The 20,629-nt window shown below is 40.0% G+C and overlaps 1 protein-coding gene across 5 annotated transcripts in view; it reads left to right on the top strand.

The window, feature by feature from the left end:
• TEC (tec protein tyrosine kinase) overlaps positions 1–20,629 on the top strand; it is a 135,229-nt gene that overhangs the window by 35,547 nt on the left and 79,053 nt on the right. For 4 of the 5 annotated variants that reach the window (XR_004267510.1, XR_004267511.1, XM_032274115.1 and 1 more), the window contains exon 2: positions 10,753–10,938. Coding sequence is in view for 3 of the 5 variants with exons in the window: in XM_032274115.1 (XP_032130006.1) it covers positions 10,801–10,938 (138 nt within the window). In the remaining 2 variants the exon portion in view is untranslated. Of the gene's footprint in view, positions 1–63; positions 1,225–10,752; positions 10,939–20,629 lie in introns of those variants that run through there. The other variant, XM_032274114.1, reaches the window with a different exon arrangement.

Raw genomic sequence — 20,629 nt, 5'->3', positions numbered from 1 at the left:
TGCATGGGGAGCCGGGTTGGGGGAGAGGTAAGAAGCAGTCTGCCACAGTATATCTTAATTATAAAAATTAGTCTGATTTTGATACCTCTATTGTGTTATTATTATTATTTTCATTTTTGACTAGCTAACTTTAAGATCCTTATCTCCCAGTGGCATTGAGTGTGGTTGGAGGGGTTCTCTGACAGCATTTCTTGAAATGCCTCGTCTCTGGAAGATTTGATATTTTATTTGCAATTATTGTTGACTGTTGCCTTTCTCATTCAGTGAGAGATGATGACAGCAAAGAAGCAAAACCTAGTAATGTGGAAGGGATATTTGACTGGGGCCAAAGTGGTCAGCTGATTAATATCTGACAACTTTTGCTTCTCTCTAGAACCACTTAATTATGAATCTCCTATATAATAGATAAATGTGTTAGATTCTTGGAGGTATTGCACATAGTATCTTTTCTAAAACTTCTTTCTATATCCATTGCTCCTTTTATCTCCTTCTTTCTTATGAGAGTGGAGGCCCTCATTCCCAATTGTAGCCAGTGACCACAGGGAAGACCTGCAGTGTGAGACCCGGACCTGTCTTAAAGTAGTTAAATCAATGCATATACCTGCATACGGACAATAAGGAACAACTATTCCTAGGCAGCACCTTTTAGTCTGTTTCTAGGTTCACATGTCCCGTAGTCCAATGCTGTAATCATCTACCCTATGGTAGTGGACGGGGGTAGGGCATATGGTATAAGGAGAGATGAGAAATCAGCTGGCCTTTTAACTTTTGTCTCAAGAGGACTTCTCTTATCCTCTCTTTAGATGCTATTGGTAGTGAAAGATAAGGGTTTTAATAGATCTCTTGGTGCTTGGGTTCCTCACCTTGTCTAGCTTCAACAGGTTAGCTGATGAATACCCAAAACTGTATGGCCTGCTGCATATCAACTGACTGAAAGGAGAAATATATAAGACTTTAAGAAAACACAGGTTATTACAGGGTGCCTTTATTTAATAGCTCAGGAAGATAGAGGTGTACAGTGTTACTTCCTTTCGAGCACTAAAATGTTGCCTAATCCTGGAATAACTCCAATTCATGATGTAAATGGGGAGCCTAGAATGTACTCTATTTTGATTGAAATCATCCTAGTATTTTTTCTTTTGTTGTATTTCTGCTATTTAATCCCCTTTTACAAAAGAAAATTGGGGCTTTAAGCTGAGAGTATATATTGCAGAAGAGAATGTGGTAAGATTTGTTATATTATAGCTACCCATTTTGTACTTTTGAATTGAACTATAACCTGATACTGCTGACAAGCACCACAGCATCTGATTTCTCAGATTAAGGTCAGTTTGATGTTTATTTGCACTAAATTTCCTAAAATTGCAAACAAATAGTAACTTTGTCATAAACTTGTGATGAAATTGCAAACAGTAACTTTGTCTTAAATCTGTGATGAGATGTGAAATAAGGTCACCGGTTCTGACGTAGAAGTTTGTAAACTGAGGGCTTTAATTAACTTTTAATAATATTAGGACATCACCTAATTAGTGAATTATATAATATTGTATTAGATTTATTATATAATATTGCTATTAGGTTGAATTATATAATTCAGTATTAGATTGAATATATAATGTTGCTAATTCTGTAGGTAAAATATTGCAGGATATTGGCAAAATATGGCACATAATATATGACTTAAGCTAATAAGATGAGAATTTTAACAACCTCTAATTACTGTTTGTGTGTTCTTATAAATAGCCCATCCTTTCCCAACTCTGTTATCTGGGCCCTTTTTCTCGTATTTACTATAGGCCATATATGGTAACTCACAGTCACTTGTGTTTTCTTCTATCTCTGATTTCCTTTCCCATTTAGCACCCCTGTTCTTTTGACTTAAAATATTATGAAAAATGATATTGACTAGGATAGGCTGTCCTAGTCATCAGTTATTTTTTAAAAAATTATTCTTTTCTTTCTTTCTTTCTTTTTTTTTTTTTTTTTTTTTTTGAGACAGTCTCACTCCAGTACCCAGGCTGGAGTACAGTGGCATGATCTCGGCTCACTGCAACATCTGCCTCCCAGGTTCAAGCTATTCTCATGCCTTAGCCTCCTTAGTAGCTGGGACTACAGGTGTGTGCCACCACACCTCGCTAATTTTTGTATTTATCAGTAGAGACAGGGTTTCAACATGTTGGCCAGGCTGGTCTTGAACTTCTGGCCTCAAGTAATCTGCCCATCTCAGCCTCCCAAAGTCCTGGGATTACAGGTATGAGTCATGACGGCTGGCCTATTTTCTTTTTTTAATTTTCTTTTAAATTGACAAGTAATAATTGTACATATTTGTGGGTACATAGTGATGTTTTGATACGTAAAATGCATTGCTATGTATGTATTAGATCAGGGCAATTGGCATAGCCTTAAAAATTATTTGCTTTCAGGCAGAATCTTTCATGATGAAAAAGGTTTTAAGATTTGTTGGCTGAAATTGTTGGACTGTGAAACTATTCGTCAGATATTCAGATTTGCAACATTGGACAGACAGTGTAAATTTGGTGGTTTGGGTTTCTCACTGGTGATAGTGACAGTTTCTGTTGTCTGTCAGAATGTTAGTGTTCAAAGACTAACGTGTTAAAAATGTTCAGTCTTTTAGCAGTTAGTCGCCAAGGCAAAGGGAATGGGAATTTTATTTAAAAAAGATATTCATAATCCTTAGTTAGCAATGGCTGAGAGAGAAAGCTGGAATCCTGAGGTTTTGTTTCATCTTCGTTTTAACATTTAGAACATCAAACCTATTATTTCCTCATTCAGAGAGGACATCTCCCTTCAGTTTCGGTATTGAGAGTTTGGTGTGGCTCTTAGTGATGCCCTGAAAGTCATAGGCTATCTCTATTGAAATCTGGAGATTGAATCCAATTGCGCTTAGCAAGCTCCTAAATCAGTAGGCTGGAAGTGGGACCTCATTAAACTTTTTCCTTCAGTTCTACCTTCCTTTCCACTAGGGAGGTTGTATAGTGTAGTTAATAGTATAGGCCCTGAAATCGTATTGCCTGGATTAAAACCTGGCTCTTATTCTTACTTGGTGACCTGTAAAATGTAGACAGTATTAGTACATGCTTCAGAAGGTTGTTGAGAGAATGAAGTGATTTAATACATTGAAAGTGCTTAGTGATTGGGACAGTGCAAAGTAATAAAAGCTTGATAATGATAATATAACAATGACTTTTGTTATTTTTCTGTGTGAATAGCAATTCCATAGGGATACTCCTCGATTCTCCTGTGGTCTGATTATTCCTCTGGATTTCACTGATCTTATCAAAAGGTCATTAGATTGACCACTCAGGACAATGATGTTTACTTTTAGGAAAATCTGCCCTCAGCCTCCTCCCCCATTTTGGTCCAGATTTCATAGCATTTAGCAGGTGTTTCATAGTTTGTAGTTCGGAATTGAAGGCTGTCTTTTTATTTCATTGAAAATGGGATTTTCTTCTCTGGCTTTTATGTTTTATTGTTTAGGGCAGAAGAGTAGGACATACACCTTTCCACTGCTATTCTCCAAGGATATTCTGATTCTCAGAGGCAATCATTTTCATTTTTTCAAAGTTTTTCATCCCAATGTATCTTATTAAACAAAAATTATGGTAAGCCATTGTTTTAGACTGAGCTCCTGCACTAGACCCCAACAACCCAGGCCAAACAGAAATGGAGTCACTCATGGTAAATGCTACATAATCAAACTGAAGCTTTAAGGGAGCTGGTAGATCCCCAAATAGACCACTTTTTTTTCTTTCTGAAAACAGGAGATTATACTCTATGCGAATCAGTGTAATAAGGAAGTCCCCTCTGTTTTAATCTTTACCAAAAAAAGTACCTGAAGTAACTTGATGTTACTAATCAGCTTTTTTTTTTCTATTGTTCTGTTTCCTTTTTCCTACCTTACAAAATCCATTGTTCTGCCATTGCCCAGAGGGAGCTCTCATATTTTACAGAATAGAGGCTGCCCTGACTCATGAACTGTGAATAAAAGTCACTTTTACTGAATTTGTTGTCATTTTGTCTCTTGACAGTCTCTAAGTAGCTTTACATTGCTACTTTTTGCTATTTCAATGTGGGTATTATTTATTGGCTTCCTCTCTACCTTTTCCTCCTTCTCCTCCTACTATCATGGAGGATCTAGCTCTCTTTCATAATGGACTCCCCCACCCACAGAGGAGCACACTTCCTGCTCTCACTCCCAATATATTTATATTAGTAGTAAGATTATCACTATTGTTTACCTCATTATGACGATATAGTTGTTTTTTGTAGCAGAACTCTGTAGCATACTTGTGATTATTTTTCCTTTTCTAAACAATTTCTTGTTTTCCCTTGAAATTATTTTATTTTTTAAAGTTGGCTAAATTTTACTAACTTATTATAACTCTTCTCCGCATACATTAAGTTTCGTCTCCTAGAAGAAGAGTTTCATCTCCTTACTTGATCCAATTTGGACTGGTTGTACTCTCAGCCGGCTGCTCGGTGTCATTCATTTTGGGATTTCCGTTCATCATCATCTATTGGAGGAGGAGTCCCTTTACGTCTTTCTTATGTTGGAATGCTTGTTTTCTAAATTCTTGTGGTTTCTGCTTTTCTGGCTTTCTGCTTTGTTTTGGTATTTTGGCTAGATCCCCAAGTAGCTTTTTGAGAAAGGTGAACAAGCGATAGAATTGTTAAAGCTTTGCGGATATTTGAAAAATGTCTTACTTCATTGGCACTTTGGCTGAGTATAGAATTTTTGATTAGAATGCACTGTCTTTCTGAGTTTTTCTTCATTGTCTTCTACTCTCTGGCATTACTCTCGATGATTACCATTCTGAATCTCGATCCTTTCTATGATACTTACATTTAAGCTTGCTGAATATTTTGCTAATCCCCATAGTTGTGAAATTTTACAAGAGGTGCCTTAATTTGATTGCATTTCAGTCTAAAAATAACCTTAAGTTTGGGGAGGTTTTCCTAAAATGTTTCTTTGATTGTTTTCTCACTCTGTTTTCTTCGCTTTCTTCTTCTGGAACTTCTGTTTTTTAGACACTGAACTTTCTGGGTGAGTTCTGGAATTTTGTTGCATTTTCTCTTTCTTAATTTTTTAAATTTTTTGTTTTGTTTTTTTGAAAGACTTTCTCAACTTTTTGTCCTTACTTTTCTATTGAGTTTTTCATTTCTTCTATTTTGTTTTTGATTTCTAATAGCTCCTCTTTTTTTTATGGTTCTCTGTTTCTTATTTTGGCTATATCGTGACCTTGTTTCATGCATGTATATTCCCTTAATTTGATTTGATGTGATTTTTTAACATTTTCTTTTTTTCTGTACAACTTTTGTTTCTTCCAATTTGCTTTTTTTGCATTTGTTCTTTGACCTTGGATTCACATTAGAATTTTTCCTCAAATGTCTGGTGATCCTTGTCTTTCTCTCATTTATCAGAGTGGGACTTTAAAAAGTCAGTTGAGCCGGGTGTGGTCATGTGTACCTGTAGTTTCAACTACTTGGGGAGGCTGAGGCAGGAGGTTTGCTTGTGCTCAGGAATTTGACTCCAGCCTGGGCAACATAGACAGACCTCATCTTTAAAAAACAAAAGAAAAAAGTGTCAGTTGGAAGTTTTGTGCATGGTATTCGGCCTTGCTGACTGTGGGCTTAACTATAGGGGTAATCTGGCTGTGTCATTTCTTTGGGGACACTTCTATGTCTGTGTCTTCAAGACTTTTCCCTTAGTCCAGTCCTGATGTCCTGGAGCCAGGTGGGAGAAGCGAGCTGAGTGGCCTCATCATTGTTATGTACACTTATACAGTTTCATTTAAGCTCCTCCTTTTCAGTGTGGTACTCCCAGCCGAAACTATACTTAGTCTCTCCCAGGATAGTGACCCTATGTTTTACGGTCTTCAGAAATAAACCTCTAGTTTTCCCCCAGCATTGAGGAGGGTTAGTCACCTAGATCTATGGCATGGAAGATAGAGGAGGATCAGGGACTTTGTTTCTTAAGCAGATTTGCCAACAATTCTTTTGCTTTAATTCCTTGTCACCACTTCTAGAGATACCATGTTCTGCTGATTCTTGAGCCATTTGGAAGTTTTGCAGAAGTAATTGGGTTGTTTCCAGGCTTCCCTTCGGCGGGGCCTGCCACATATTTATTTGTTTCCTAGTTTCCAAAATTCTGTTGTTTTATTTCTTGCTTTCCATTTCCTTGACAGTCAGTTCCTTAACAACAGCAACATAACTGTTTTTAATGGAATTTCAGGAAGGAGCCAACACTACATCTTTAGCTGGAAGTCTTTTCCTTCATTTATCTCTCTCTGAACGTTAGTAGTTTTCTTTGGCCAGGACTTCCCACTGGCCAATGAATTATAACAACAGTGGAGAACTTTAATTGTATGGGATAGAAGGGTAAGGAGAGCCCGTAAATAGAAACCAGGAGATTTTCTTCTGGTCTTGACTTGTGTGACCTTGAGTAAGCCATTTAACTTTTCTGAACCTCAGTTTCTTGAGGGAGCTAGATTAGATGGTTACTAAGATTCTTTTCAGCTTAAATGGTATGATTCTGTATAAGACTAGTAATCACACATATAAGTCAGATAAGGTGATTTTATTTTATTTTTTGAGACAGAGTTTCGCTCTGTCACTAAGACTGGAGTGCAATGGCATGATCTTGACTCATTGCAACTTCTGTCTCCTGGGGTCAAATGATTTTCCTGCCTGAGCCTCCCAAGTAGCTGGGACTACAGGCACCCACCACCTTACCCGGCTAGTTTTTGTATTTTTAATAGAGACGGGGTTTCACCATGTTGGCCAGCTGACCTCAAGTGATTCACCTGCCTTGGCCTCCCAAAGTGCTGGGATTACAGGTGCGAGCCACCACGCCCAGACAGGTCACATTTTTTTCCCCAGGACATTCAACATGAATGTGTTTTTCTGCCCCAATGTTGACATCTTTTGCTTCTAGAACTGCATATAAGTCCCACCCCATTTATCCTCATGGGGCTTCCAAAAGTCTGCCATCCATTTGTTAACAACGGTATTGCTCACTGCGTTGGAAACTACATGTTTGCACATGGCCCGTTTATGAGAGCATTGCTTGCTCTTCCCTGGTATCCATACTTATAAGTAGTCATTTTCACCCTTGAAAATGTGTTGCACAAAGATGAAAAGACAATTTCCAAAGAAGGGTATCTGCATTCTGACAGTTTCTTAGGAAAGCAGATGGAGTGCCAAAATTTTAATACGGAATAGGGAAGACCAACTTAGACGCAAAAGGGGCAAGAGCTTTCCTGTGATTCCTCAGCTTAGGGTGGCTATTGGGTTAATGAGTTCTGTGATTCAGCTGGTTACTGAGAATCTGCTGTAGACACCAGGAGTGGTAGGAAGAGATGCGGAGCCCAGTGTCTTCCTTTAAGATAGTGGCTCTCAATTCTACCTGTACATGAAATCATGATGTCCAGGGCTCCATCTCAGACCAATTGAATAAAAAAATCTGGAAGTGGAGCCTAGACATCTGTATTAAAATGAAATTCTCTAGGTGATTCTAATATATACTGAAGGTTGAGAACCATTCCTTAACAGCTAAATGAGAATTAAAAATGTGTACATTAATTGCTGTAGACACATATGATTAGTTCTATGATGAGTGTTAGCAATGATGGCACAGGAGTTGGAAGGTTTTTAATTAATTGAAGTCAGCTTAGGGTGACTGCATTAAGGATATGAATTTTGAGTTGGTATAGTTTTAATAGGTGTGAGGCAGGGAGTCCACTAGACCAGGAAATGAATGCTGTGAGGGGAATCTCTGGAGATTTGGAAGACTTTTTTTTTGTATTTCTCCTAATGCTATCCCTCACCTAGCCACCCCCTGATAGGCCCCAGTGTGTGATGTTCCCCTCCCTGTTTCCATGTTTTCTCATTGTTCAACACCCACTTATGAGTGAGAACATGTGGTATTTGGTTTTCTGTTCTTTTGTCAGTTTGCTGAGAATGATGGTTTGCAGATTCATCCATGTCCCCGCAAAGAACATGAACTCATCCTTTTTTATGGATACATAGTATTCCATAGTGTGTATATGCCATATTTTCTTTTTCTAGTCTATCATTGATGGGCATTTGGGTTGGTTCCAAGTCTTTGCTATTGTGAACAGTGCTGCAATAAACATATGTGTGCATGTGTCTTTATAGTAGAATGATTTATAATCCTTTGGGTATACATCCAGTAATGGGCTTTCTGGGTCAAATGGTATTTCTGGTCTAGATCCTTGAGGAATTGCCACACTGTCTTCCACAGTGGTTGAACTAATTTACACTCTCATCAATAGTGTAAAAGCTTTCTATTCTCCACATCCTCTCCAGCATCTGTTGTTTCCTGACTTTTTAATGATCACCATTCTAACTGGAATGAAGTGGTATCTCCTTGTGGTTTTGATTTGCATTTCTCTAATGACCAGTGATGATGAGCTTTTTTTCATATGTTTGTTAGCTGCTGGAAGACTATTTTGATTGGAGTGTAGTGGAAGTAAAGATGGGATGGTAGGCTGTGGCCAGAATGTGGACAGCCTCTGGTGTCAGACTAAGTAATTTTGGCTTTACTCTGTAGGTGATGGGAAGGCATTGAGGATTTCTGATGAGCAAAATGGCGATGCTGAATCTTTGAAGATTGATCCAATGGGAGTGATGAATAGATAGGTAGTTTGAATGAAAGGAGGCAAGAGCTTAAGGAAATGAAGACTAGTTGGGGAGTGACTCTCATTGTCCAGATGCAAGGTCAAAATGCCTCGAGCTAGGAAAACAGCCATGGAATTAAAGATGATGATAAACATTTGTGTAGTGCTTTCATAGTCAGTTATTTCCCATATTTCATTCAAATCTCACACTGACCTTATGGTCTTTCCTTCCATACTTTATAAATGAAGGGACTGATGTTCAGAGTGAAGCTGTTGTGAAGGAACCTTACAGAAGATGGAGGGGCCTGATTGGATGATGACCAACCCATAATAGGAAATTGAAGGGTGCATTGGAGATGTCGAATTGTATGTGAAGACGGTGGATTTCCTCAGTTGCTAACCCTGTCTAGTCACCAGCCTTGCTGTCAGAGAGCTATTTAATGCTGTTCATGTGACTCTTCTTGCCCCTGTCTTTTAATATGCAGCTATTTATTTATTTATTTATTTATTTTGAGACTGAATTTTGCTCTTGTTGCCCAGGTTGGAGTGCAGTGGCGTAATCTCGGCTCACTACAACTGCTGAGCCAGGATTCAAGTGATTCTCCTGGCCCAGCCTCCCCAGTAGCTGGGACTACAGGCATGCGCCACCACACCCAGCTAATGTTTTGTATTTTTAGTAGAGATGGGGTTTCACCATATTGGCCAGGCTGGTCTTGAACTCCTGACCTTGTGATCCACCCGCCTCAGCCTTCCAAAGTGCTGGGATTACAGGCCTGAGCCACTGCACATGAACTATTTCTTTATTTATTTTTGAGACAAAGTCTTGCTCTGTCACCCAGGCTGAAGTGCAGTGGCACAATGTGGCTCCCTCTAGCCACCGCCTTGCAGGTTCAAGTGATTCCCCTGCCTCAGCCTCCCAAGTATTTGGGATTACAGGTGTGTGCCACCATGCCCAGCTAATATTTGTTATTTTAGTAGAGAGGAGGTTTTGCTCTGTTGGCCAGGCTGCTCTTGAACTCTTCACCTCAACTGATCTGCCCAAAGTGCTGAGATAACAGGCCTGAGCCACTGTGCCTGGCCAGTTACTTCTTTTTCTTCTTCTTTTTCTTTTTTATCTAAAAAGGATTTTATTTCTCCTTTGCTTGTGAAGCTTAGGTTGGTCAGATATAAAATTCTGAGATGGAAATTATTTTTTTTTTCATTGTACTTTAGGTTCTGGAGTACATGTGCAGATCATACAGGATTGTATTTCTTTAAAGGTACAGTGGAGGCAAAAGAAGGAGAGGCTGTTGCTAATTCAACTTGTCTCAAATATAAATCGTCAGGCCTTTTTGAGTGTCTTTGGGTTTTCAGATAGTTAAATTGCGTTGAATTTTAAAAGGCTTAGACTAGGTATGGATAGTCTGGAGTTGTAGGGTTGAGGACTTCCTCATCCAGATGGACTCTGCCCTGAGCAGGTTAGCTATGGCTGGTGGGTTTCCATTTCCCTTGTGATAGAGACAGAAGCCATAGGGAAGAAAACTCTGCAGCATGGTAGTGTAGGCACTAGAGAACATCCCTGTGGCACTGGTAACGAGGATGCTTCATTGAGATGACAACCTTATCAGACACCCTTGGAGTATGACTTATACCCACCACCATGCTAATTCATTTTGTTCATGAATCTGCTGTCTGTAAGGTCACCTGTTTTGTGTACCAAGATCCTGAAGCAATTCAAATATCAGTATAAATCAGCCACACAGGTGACAAAATGTGCCTTTCCATCTGAGATATTTGTTCCCTGTGATCAAATAGTAGGAGTGCACCAGAAAGCTAAGGGGTGTGTGTGTGTGTGAGAAGTACATAGGAATGAATCATCATTATCTAGAACCTTGATTAGACTTTCTCATGAAATGATGAGAATGGAAGAACAGGATGGAGACTGGAAAAGGTGAGGAGGTTGATTTCTTGTGTCCCAGGCATTCTCAATTTGGGCACAGAGATCAACACTCGTCTGCCACAGCAGGGGTGAGGGTGAAGCTGATTTTGGTAATTTGAAATGGCAACATCTATGGAAAATTAAACTGTCCCATTTTAACTTTTTTCACTGTAGAATCCTGGGATCTTCAGTGGCAGGAGAAGGAGTCATCAGAAGATCGAGATGAGTTTTAACACTATTTTGGAGGAGATTCTTATTAAAAGGTCACAGCAGAAAAAGAAGACATCACCCTTAAACTACAAAGAGCGACTTTTTGTACTTACAAAATCCATGCTAACTTACTATGAGGGTCGAGCAGAGGTAGGAGACCATCACAATTTACTTTGCTGCTTTCTGTGTTGATAACTATTTTATAATACTGCCTCCCTCTCCAATCTTATTGAAAATGCTTTGGGTTAATGAAGTAATGATTTAGTATCATTTGGATGTGAAAGATGAAGTTTAGAATATGGATAGAAATTGCCGGGCGCGGTGGCTCAAGCCTGTAATCCCAGAACTTTGGGAGGCCGAGGCGGGTGGATCACGAGGTCAAGAGATCGAGACCATCCTGGTCAACATGGCGAAACCCCGTCTCTACTAAAAATACAAAAAATTAGCTGGGCATGGTGGCGCGTGCCTGTAATCCCAGCGACTCAGGAGGCTGAGGCAGGAGAATTGCCTGAACCCAGGAGACGGAGGTTGTGGTGAGCCGAGATCGCGCCATTGCACTCCAGCCTGGGTAACAAGAGCGAAACTCTGTCTCAAAAAAAAAAAAAAAAAAAAAAGAATATGGATAGAAATTATTAACAAATCTGTTAATTATAAGTTTAGTATAATTAAGCTACTGAATTAATCTATTAGGTGACATTACTTTTAGATTTTCATGGAATTAATAAGATGCATTGTATATATGGCTCTCTCCTGTAAACTACCTATTATGTGTCAAAGTCTTCTTTAGCAAGTATAAATTGTATCCATGTTCATTGCTTTATATGAATAAATCTTCATTATTAAGTAGAAGTTACTTAAAACTGGTTAGTTATTTGGTGGACACAACAGGTTATCAAAGTTGACCTAAAGCAGAGTTTTTAAACATTCTTTTTGTGTGTATGTGTGTGTGTGATAAGCAGCTACTACAAAGTTCCCTTGATGACAGCAGGGAGAAGCAGCTCACTAACAAACGTGGCACGGGTGAATGTGTGGTTAGCACACATCTGGCTTGTTGGTGGCTTTAGCTTCTCCTTCCACTACTAGAATGAGGCCTGTGAATGTGTGGTCACCTCTGGCGCTTTTGCTCCTGACATGTTGGGTATGGCATTTGCTGGTACTGCCATGTATTGACATCTCTGCTAGAAATATCCTTGGGATCCAGGGACTGACTGGGAACTGGGTTGCCCTTGGTTAACCATATGCTGTTATGCAGTTGGTTTCAGTGGACTGTTAGTGATCCTGGTTTAGTTTTTTTTTTTTTTTTTTTGAGACAGAGCCTTGCCCTGTTGCCCAGCCTGGAGTGCAGCGGCACAATCTTGGCTCACAGCAACCTCCACCTCCCAGGCTCAAGCAATTCTCCTGTCTCAGCCTCCCGAGTAGCTGGGATTACAGGTGTGTGCTACCACTCCCTGCTCATTTTTGTATTTGTAGTAGAGATGGGGTTTTACCATATTGGCTAGGCTGGTCTTGAACCCCTGATCTCAAGTGATCTACCCATCTGGGTCTCCCAAACTGGTAGGATCACAGGCATGAGCCACCACACCTGGCCCTGGTTTAGTTTTAATTCTGCTTTTTTGTCTAGAGTATCTTCCTCAGAAGTCGATATAGTTGTATTTTTTTTCCTCCCACTGGTTTCTCTGTGATTTGGTTTCTACCAATTTACACAGAATGGCATTGTGTCTCATGATGGTTTCTGCTGCGGCTCTTCATTGTGACCTGTGGTATTCTGCAGGTTCATGTAATTAAGGACCATACTCCTTTATCCTTAAGTCCCCAAAATGCTGAAAACCAAAACCTCAAAACTCTTATTTGCAAAACCTGTGTGTGTGTTTGTATCTGTATGTGTGTATGTGTGCAGAAATATTAATGTATTTAATTATGTGGAGCTGCCCTAGTCCCTGCCGGGACTATTATGTAACTATGGTATATGTACTATATTTCCTTTTTAAACCAAAAAATTAAAAAGTGTTTTAGACAAGGACGGTTAGCAGAAATGTGAGTTATTTTTAAACCTAAAACAAACTTTAAAGGAAACATTAATACATTTTTGTTGTATGGTAATAATTTGTTATAATTTGATTTTAATATACAGTTGACCCTTGAACAATGCAGGGTTAGGGACACCCACCCTTGTGCAGTCAAAAATCTGCATGTAACTGTTGACTCCCCCCAAACTTAACTACTAATATCCTACTGTTGACTGGAAGTCTTACTGATGACATCGACGGTACATTACCATATATTTGGCTTGTTATATATAGTATATACTGTATTCTTACAATAAGGTAAGCTAGAGAAAACAAAATATTATTAAGATACTCATACAAAAGAGAAAATTTACTATTTATTAAGGGGAAGCGGATCATCATACAGGACTTGTTCCTTGTCATCTTCACGCTGAATAGGCTGAGAGGAGGAAGAGGAGGTGTTGGCTTTGCTGTCTTAGGGGTGGCAGAGGTGGAAGAGGCAGAGGAGGTAGATGGGGAAGCAGGAGAGGGAGGCACACTCTGTGACTTTTACTGAGAGAAAAACCCCTCTATAAATGGACCCATGCAGTTCAAGCCCATGTTGTTTAAGGGTCCGCTGCAGTAAGTCTAAGAAAATAAGTGAAAGTGGTAAAATGTGATTTTTTTACTAATCAAAAAAGTCTCAGAAACCGGCATTGTTTGCTTCACAGTCTGGGCAGATACCATTGAAATACATTGCAATTGTGAACTCACTTTGAAGAAGTGAGTACATATCAAGTTTAAAGTACCCCTTTTGCTTTAGCTTAAGGAGAAAGAGGACAAAAATGGCATCCCTATTCCTTCTGAACCTGACTCACCATCTTGCCCTGGAACAGCTTCAGCCATCCTGAAAACCAGAAAGGACAGAATGAGGACATAGTCATGGCACAGAAACACCTAGCCTTTAACACTTCCTGGAAGAGCTCACCTCCTTTCCGGCTGCTGCTGCTGCCTGGCCCAGGGAGCCTAGTCCTGTTACTTATTCCTGCCTTCACCCCCACTCCTCTGATGAGCTGGCCATTTTCACCCCTTGTGGTTTCTTGCCTCATGGACCAACATTCACTGGCATATTTGTGACCTATGGCTTGAAAGGTGGTCACAGATTTGTTGGCCTCTCATAGTTAAATAATTGTCAATAGCAAAACAAAAACAGAAACAAAAACGAATCAGGCTTCTTAAAATAATAAAACTCTTGACGGTGCTGAGCTAAATTCCCTAACAACTCTCTGCCTGGCTTCCAGGCATGGCCAGCAACACCTTGTTGCTGTGTGTCTTCCATTTTTGCGCTAATGTGCTCAGTTCACTGTTTGTTGTGGATGAATCTTCTCATTTCCATCTCCCTATCCTTGAAAGCTGTGATTCAAAAGAGGATGTGAGGGCTGGGCGAGGTGGCTGACACCTGTAATTCCAGCACTTTGGGAGGCCCAGGTGGGTGGATCACTTGAGGTCAGGAGTTCGAGACCAGCCTGGCCACCATAGTGAAACCCCACCTCTGCTAAACATACAAAAAAATTAGCTGGGCATGTTGGTGGCATGTGCCTGTAATCCCAGCTACTCAGGAGGCTGAGGCAGGAGAATTGCTTGAACCCGGGAGACAGAGGTTGCAGTGAGCTGAGATTGTGCCACTGCACTTCAACCTGGGCAATAGAGCAAGACTCCATCTATAAAAGGAAAGAAGGAAAGAAAGAAAAAAGGATGTGACATGAGTAATCTGTGCAAATCGACAGGTTTTTAAAAATAATATTTTGTTAAAAAATATGACTTTAGAAGTAAATTAGAACCACAGGGGCCATTTGGGAATAAAATAAATAGCCCTAGAGATATTTATTTTCATTGTTCATAGTTCTTCTGTTTTCAATAGAAAAACAATGAGGAGGCTGTTGATTGACCCTAGTAGCTATGATTTGTAGTTTACTCGTGGCCACCAAGTGCCACTACTACTCTGTGAAAACTCTCAGTTCATAATGTCAGACAGAAGACATCTCTCTTCTCCTTATTCTGCACATGATGACAGCAAGCTTTTCTTGAAATTCTTCCTGTTACATAATAAACCTTACTGGGTTTTTTTGAAATATGCTGAGAAATCCTATTCTAGATGACAAGAAATTCAGTCAGACTATTTCCTCAATTTCCTCAAAGTCTAATTTTGTAAAACTTGTATTTCATTTTTCGCTGTGGGTCATTCTTTAGTTTGTCTTCCTTTCTCTATGCTAGTTAGTTAATTCACTTATGACAGTTAGTTAATTCTGCATATTCTAGTGAACTGAAAAAAGATCTTCCTGGCAGTTTATATTATTTAATCCTGTTCAAAATGACACAGAGCAAAGGACACTGGAGGTTTCATAAGTGACGTTGCTTTCTAGTCAGGAGGCTAAATGACAAAGGGGACAGACCACCTGATGTTTCAGTGGAAGCTCCATGGGATAATGAGATGGGAGCCAGGGAGGAGAAGCGCTGGAGTTTGGTCAGGAAAAAGATCTACAAATAACGGTAAGAAACATGAGGAATAGATTTCTATAGGTAGAGATGTTGAATTTAAAAAAATTGTAGTATGTTAATTTGCAACTATTGTTAGTGAAGAAATCAGGAATTTTTAGAGTTGGACTTTGGAACTCTTAATTTGGTTGGCTTGTTGTCTGTTACACTGCCCCAGTATGGAAGCTGGCAGATAACTTACAACGTTGAGGGAATGGGGAAGCTCGTGCCAGGGATCCCAACTCCACCTGCACATTCAGTGATTCACTATGACGACTCACAGGACTCAGCATTGAGTCATACTCACAGCTATGATTTATTACAGCAAAAAGATTCAAACTGAAATCAGCAAAGGGAAAAGGCATGTGAGGGCAGGTGTAACCTTCCAAGAATCTTATCGGTAGAGTCCCAGAGGATGTACATAATTCCTCCAGCATCAAATTGTGGTAATTATAAAATATGGTGCTATTAGAGACTCAGTGCCCAAAGTTTTTGTTGGAGGCTGCTCACTTAGATGTCCTATGCCTAGTGTACCAAAGTTCCAGACTCCAGGAGGAAAACAGGTCTTCAGCATGAAATACATTGTTTGTACGGTTTAGGTACCGTGAGCCACCTCATCAGTGTTGGGGATAGTGGGATCCTCCCAAAGTCCAAATTCTCAGATGCCAGAAAAGGACCAACCTTGTAAACAGGCCTTTCTTGGGACAGCAGCCTCAAGCCTGCCAGGTTAACTCTTTTCTGCACATTAGTGGTAAAAATGATACAACCTTTTGAACACTAACTACAAGTTAATCACTGTGCTAAGTACTTTACGTGCATTATTTCCATTATTTCTCAAAACAAAGACTCCTATATTAAGTCTTGTTGGACTTAGTTTCAAAATGCAGAACTAAGGCTTTAGAAAGATTAAAAACTTGCACAACATATAGCCTACAAGAGATCATGTACACCTTCAAGAAATTGCAGGTGTATTTCTTGAAAGCCTATCATTGAAATAATCTTGAGATTCCAACAAAAATTTGAAAAAAAATCAAAACATCTTAATGTTAGCTCTCCATAATACAGATAACATTTTATTTTAAAAGTTTTGTGGATATTTTTATTTGTTACTTTCAGTTATAACTTTATTTTAAAAAAATTTTCTTTGTGATGGAAGAGAATTAACACTTGAGAGGGTTTTTGTCCTGGATCTACCAGTTTCTCATTGGACTTTATAAAATAATTTTCTCCAATCTATAGTTTAAATGTTTTTTGCATATATATTGTCTTTATATTTTCTTAAAATTAATTTTTAAACTTATAATTGACACATAATATCTTTTCACACTCTTAGCGCCTCCTTTTTATCAGCATTTCAACCCGAACACACATCTGACCTGTTACCAAGTCCTGTTGTATTGGTCAGGGTTCTCCAGAGAAACTGAACCAATAGGATATATATATAGGATATATACATATGATATAATGTATATGTATGTGTGTGTGTGTGTGTGTGTGTGTGTGTCTGTGTGTGTGTACATAAAAGGGGATATATTGTGAAGAACTGGCTCACACAATTGTGGAGGCTGAGAAGTTCCACAATCTGTTCTCTGCAAGCTGGAGACCCAGGGAAGCTGGTGATGTAGTTTAGTCTGACTCTGAAGGCCTGAGAACCATAACAGCCAACGCTGTGAATCTCAGTTTGAGGACAGGAGATGATGGGATGGGATGTTTCAGCCCAAGTACTCAGGAAAAAAGGGATAAATTCCTCTTTCCTTTACATTTTGTTCCATTCAGGGTTGGATGATGCTTGCCCACACTGGGGAAATCAGTTTGCTTCCTGAGTCCACAAATTCAAGTGCTGATCTCACTGAGAAACACTCTCACAGACACACTCAGAGGCAATGTTTAACCCGGGCACTGCAAGGCCCATTCAAGTTGACACATAAAATTAAGCATCATATTGGTGGATTCTCTCTACTACAGGCTTATTGCAGCACCAAACCCCCGTTTTAGGTGGATTACTGCCCCCACCTGATTCAATACCTGGATCTTCATCTTTCATCTGCAAAACTCATAGCCTTTCTAGGATCAAGTTAAAGTTCCTTAGTTTAGAATACAAAGTACTTGACGCATTTTTTTCTCCCTCTCCTCTTTTCCTCTCCTAGCTATGTCTCCTATTTACAGTTGCCCTTTCACATCGTGCCTTTGCTAGTATTCTTCAATCTATTTGGAGTGACACACTCCTAGGCCTGCCTGCCAGGATCCATCTATCCACTCACCATCTGTTTTATCTATCAAAAATCTATTGAGTGCCTGGGGAATACCTTCTTGTCTTTTCTAACGTAGTTCAATCCCCATCTTCTCAGAAGCCTTTTCTGTCTCCCTTCTGCCAAAAGTAGAATGAATCCCGCTCCCCTTTGTGCTCTGTACATATTTTTATTATGGTATCTTGACTGTCTATTTTCATATCTGTGTTACCCACTGGATGTTAAGCTCCTGTGATAGCGTAACATAGTAAGAAATATACATTTTGGCAAGCCCCTTTCAGCCATAGCTGTTTATATTAATGAGGTGACTTTTGGAAAGTAATAGGTGACTTAAGGATGGGGGATCTGATTGCCAGGGGAGCCAACCACATGTTTAGAGGGTGGGAACTTTCAGCCCCACTCTCCAACCTCTAGGGAGGGCAGAAGCACTGGAGGTTGAGCTAATAATCATTTATGGCCAATGATTTAATCAATCATGCCTATGTAGTGAAGCCTCCATAAAAACCCTAACTGAAGGAGTTCATAGCAGTTCCAGGTTAGTGAACAAGGATGTGTGCATGTGCTAGAGAATGGTTGGATTAGTCAGTTCTCATGCTGCTAATAAAGACATACCAGAGACCGGGTGATTTACAAAGAAAAGAAGTTTAATTGACTCACAGTTCAGCATAGCTGGGGAAGCCTCAGGAAACTTACAATAACAGCGGAAGGGAAAGCAAACACATCCCTCTTCACATGATGGCAGCAAGGAGAAGTGCTGAGCAAAGGGGGAAAAGCCCCTTACAAAACCATTAGAGCTTGTGAGAACTCACCCACTATCAGAGAACAGCAGCATGGGGGTAACTGCCCCCAGGATTCAATTACCTATCACTGTCTCCCTTTCACAACATGTTAGGGATTATGGGAACTACAATTCAAGATGATATTTGGGTGTGGACACAGCCAAACCATATCAGTGATACACCCCAAATTCCATGGAGACAGAAGCTCCTGTGCTTGGGACCCTTCTGGATGTCACCCTGTGTATCTCTTTATCTTGTTGTTCATGTGTATCCTTTAAAATATCCTTAATAGGTTGGTAGTAGTAAGTACACTTTACCTGGATTTTGTGAGCTGTTCCAGCAAATTCTTGAACCCAAGGAGGAGGTTGTGGGAACCTCCATATGCAGCCAAGTCAGACAGGAGCTGTGGTAACCTGGGGATCCACTACTTGTGACTGACATCTGAAGCGGAGGGCAGTGTTGTGGGAGTGATCCTTTAGCCTGTGGGGTCTGTCTTAATTCTGAGCAGTTAGTGTTGGAATTGAATTAAACTGTAGCATACTCAATTGGTGTGTGCGAAGAGCTGGAGAATTGTCTGGTGTGGAAACCCCACCCCCCGCCACATATTTGGTGTCGGAAGTGCTGAGAGAGTATAGGAGAAATATTTTTCTTTTCTTTTCTTTTTAGCTGTGTGCTAGTCCATTTGCATTGCTATAAAGAAATACTTGAGGCTGGGTAATTTATAAAGAAAAGAGATTTGCTTAGCTTACGGTCATGCAGGCTGTACAAATAGCATGGTGCCAGCATCTGCTTCTGATGGGGCCTTAGGAAACTTACAATCATGGTGAAGGGCAAAGGGGACCTGGTGTATCACATGATGAGAGAAAGCAAGAGAGGTGCCATACTATTTTAAAATAACCAGATCTCACGTGAACTCAGAGTGAGATCTCACTCATTACCCTCTAGGAGGGCACCAGGCCATTCATGAGGGATCTGCCCCCCATGACCCAAACCACCTCCCACCAGGTCCACTTCCAACAGGGGGGATTATATTTCAGCATGAGATTTGGAGGTGACAAATATCCAAACCATATCAATCTCTTTGAGGGCAAGGTTCATAGCTTATTCATCTTTGTATTTCTGTGGATCAAGGCAGAGTGAGTACTCAGAACATGTTGCATGACTGGATGCACTGGATATCCTAGAGATGGGGAGACCTCAATCCCAAAGGTATTTAGGATTGAGGTCTCTCCATCTCTAGGATAAATTTAGGATGTATGTATGTTGTGAACCATGACAACCAGAAAGGTTGTCACACTGCTAATAAGTAGAAGAATTAGATTCTGAACCTTGATATTCTGACTCTTAAGTTCAGAGCTCTTCCCAAAATGCCACAGGTGCCTCTCTTATTTAATGTGGTTGCACTGAAATTGAACATTCTCTTGTTATAAGATGCTTGAAACTTTAATATTTTACCTAGGTTAACAAACATGGTGGTGGAGGCAGGCAGTTATAAGTGGGATGGTGTGAGTCTCTTAAACAGCCTGGGAAATCTCTCATTTGTATAGGCTCTCCTGGGTCATATTGGTTTTTTTCTTGACCAGTCCTGGAAACCTGGAGACTTAGTGATACAGGGATAAGAGCCAGTTGAGGTTCTGAGATTATCTGATGTTTCTCCCTTAGTTATATCTGTTTATTAGGTGGTTCCCCAAGTGAAAACTATGGGTTTATTGGGCCCTTCTAATCTTTACCTGAAGGTTTGTATCTTTCAGTACTTCCTAGGGTTCTGGGGAGTTGGTATTGAGTGGGAAAAGAATAACTCCTTGTACTACTGGGCAATTGGAAGCATCTGCATTAAACATTAGAGATTCCCAGGTAGTCCACCAGGTTGTAAAAGGTGCTATGACTCTGGGAGGTGTGGTGGCTCAGGCCTGTGGTCCTGGCACACAAGGAGGCAAGGCCAGGAATTTGAGACCAGCCTGGGCAACACAGCAAGCCCTCATCTACATAACAACAATAACAAAGTGGCATGACTCTTAAATACTCCATACAGCAGTTAGTATGTGATGGGATTATTCTGGCTCTGGAAATTCTCAACTATGTTTTGCCTTGAAAACTCATGTTCTTAGACACTTGAGTTTCTTTGTTTCTGAAATTAGGTGGTATCAGCTTCCTTCTTTGTATCTCAGTTTCCTTTCTTGTATCTCTTCTCCCACTTCTGATTCATATCTGTGTTTTTATTCTGCTCTCCTGGATTTGACCTTTCTTGTCATTAATCACCTCAAGAGGCCATGATGCCAGGGTCCTACTTACT

The sequence above is a fragment of the Sapajus apella genome, unplaced genomic scaffold (genome assembly GCF_009761245.1).
Source record: "Sapajus apella isolate SASKATOON/1434 unplaced genomic scaffold, GSC_monkey_1.0 scaffold5, whole genome shotgun sequence".
Classification (NCBI taxonomy): Eukaryota; Metazoa; Chordata; class Mammalia; order Primates; family Cebidae; genus Sapajus; species Sapajus apella.
Note: the sequence above shows the minus strand (reverse complement) of the source record. Positions and strands in the feature narration are given on the sequence as shown.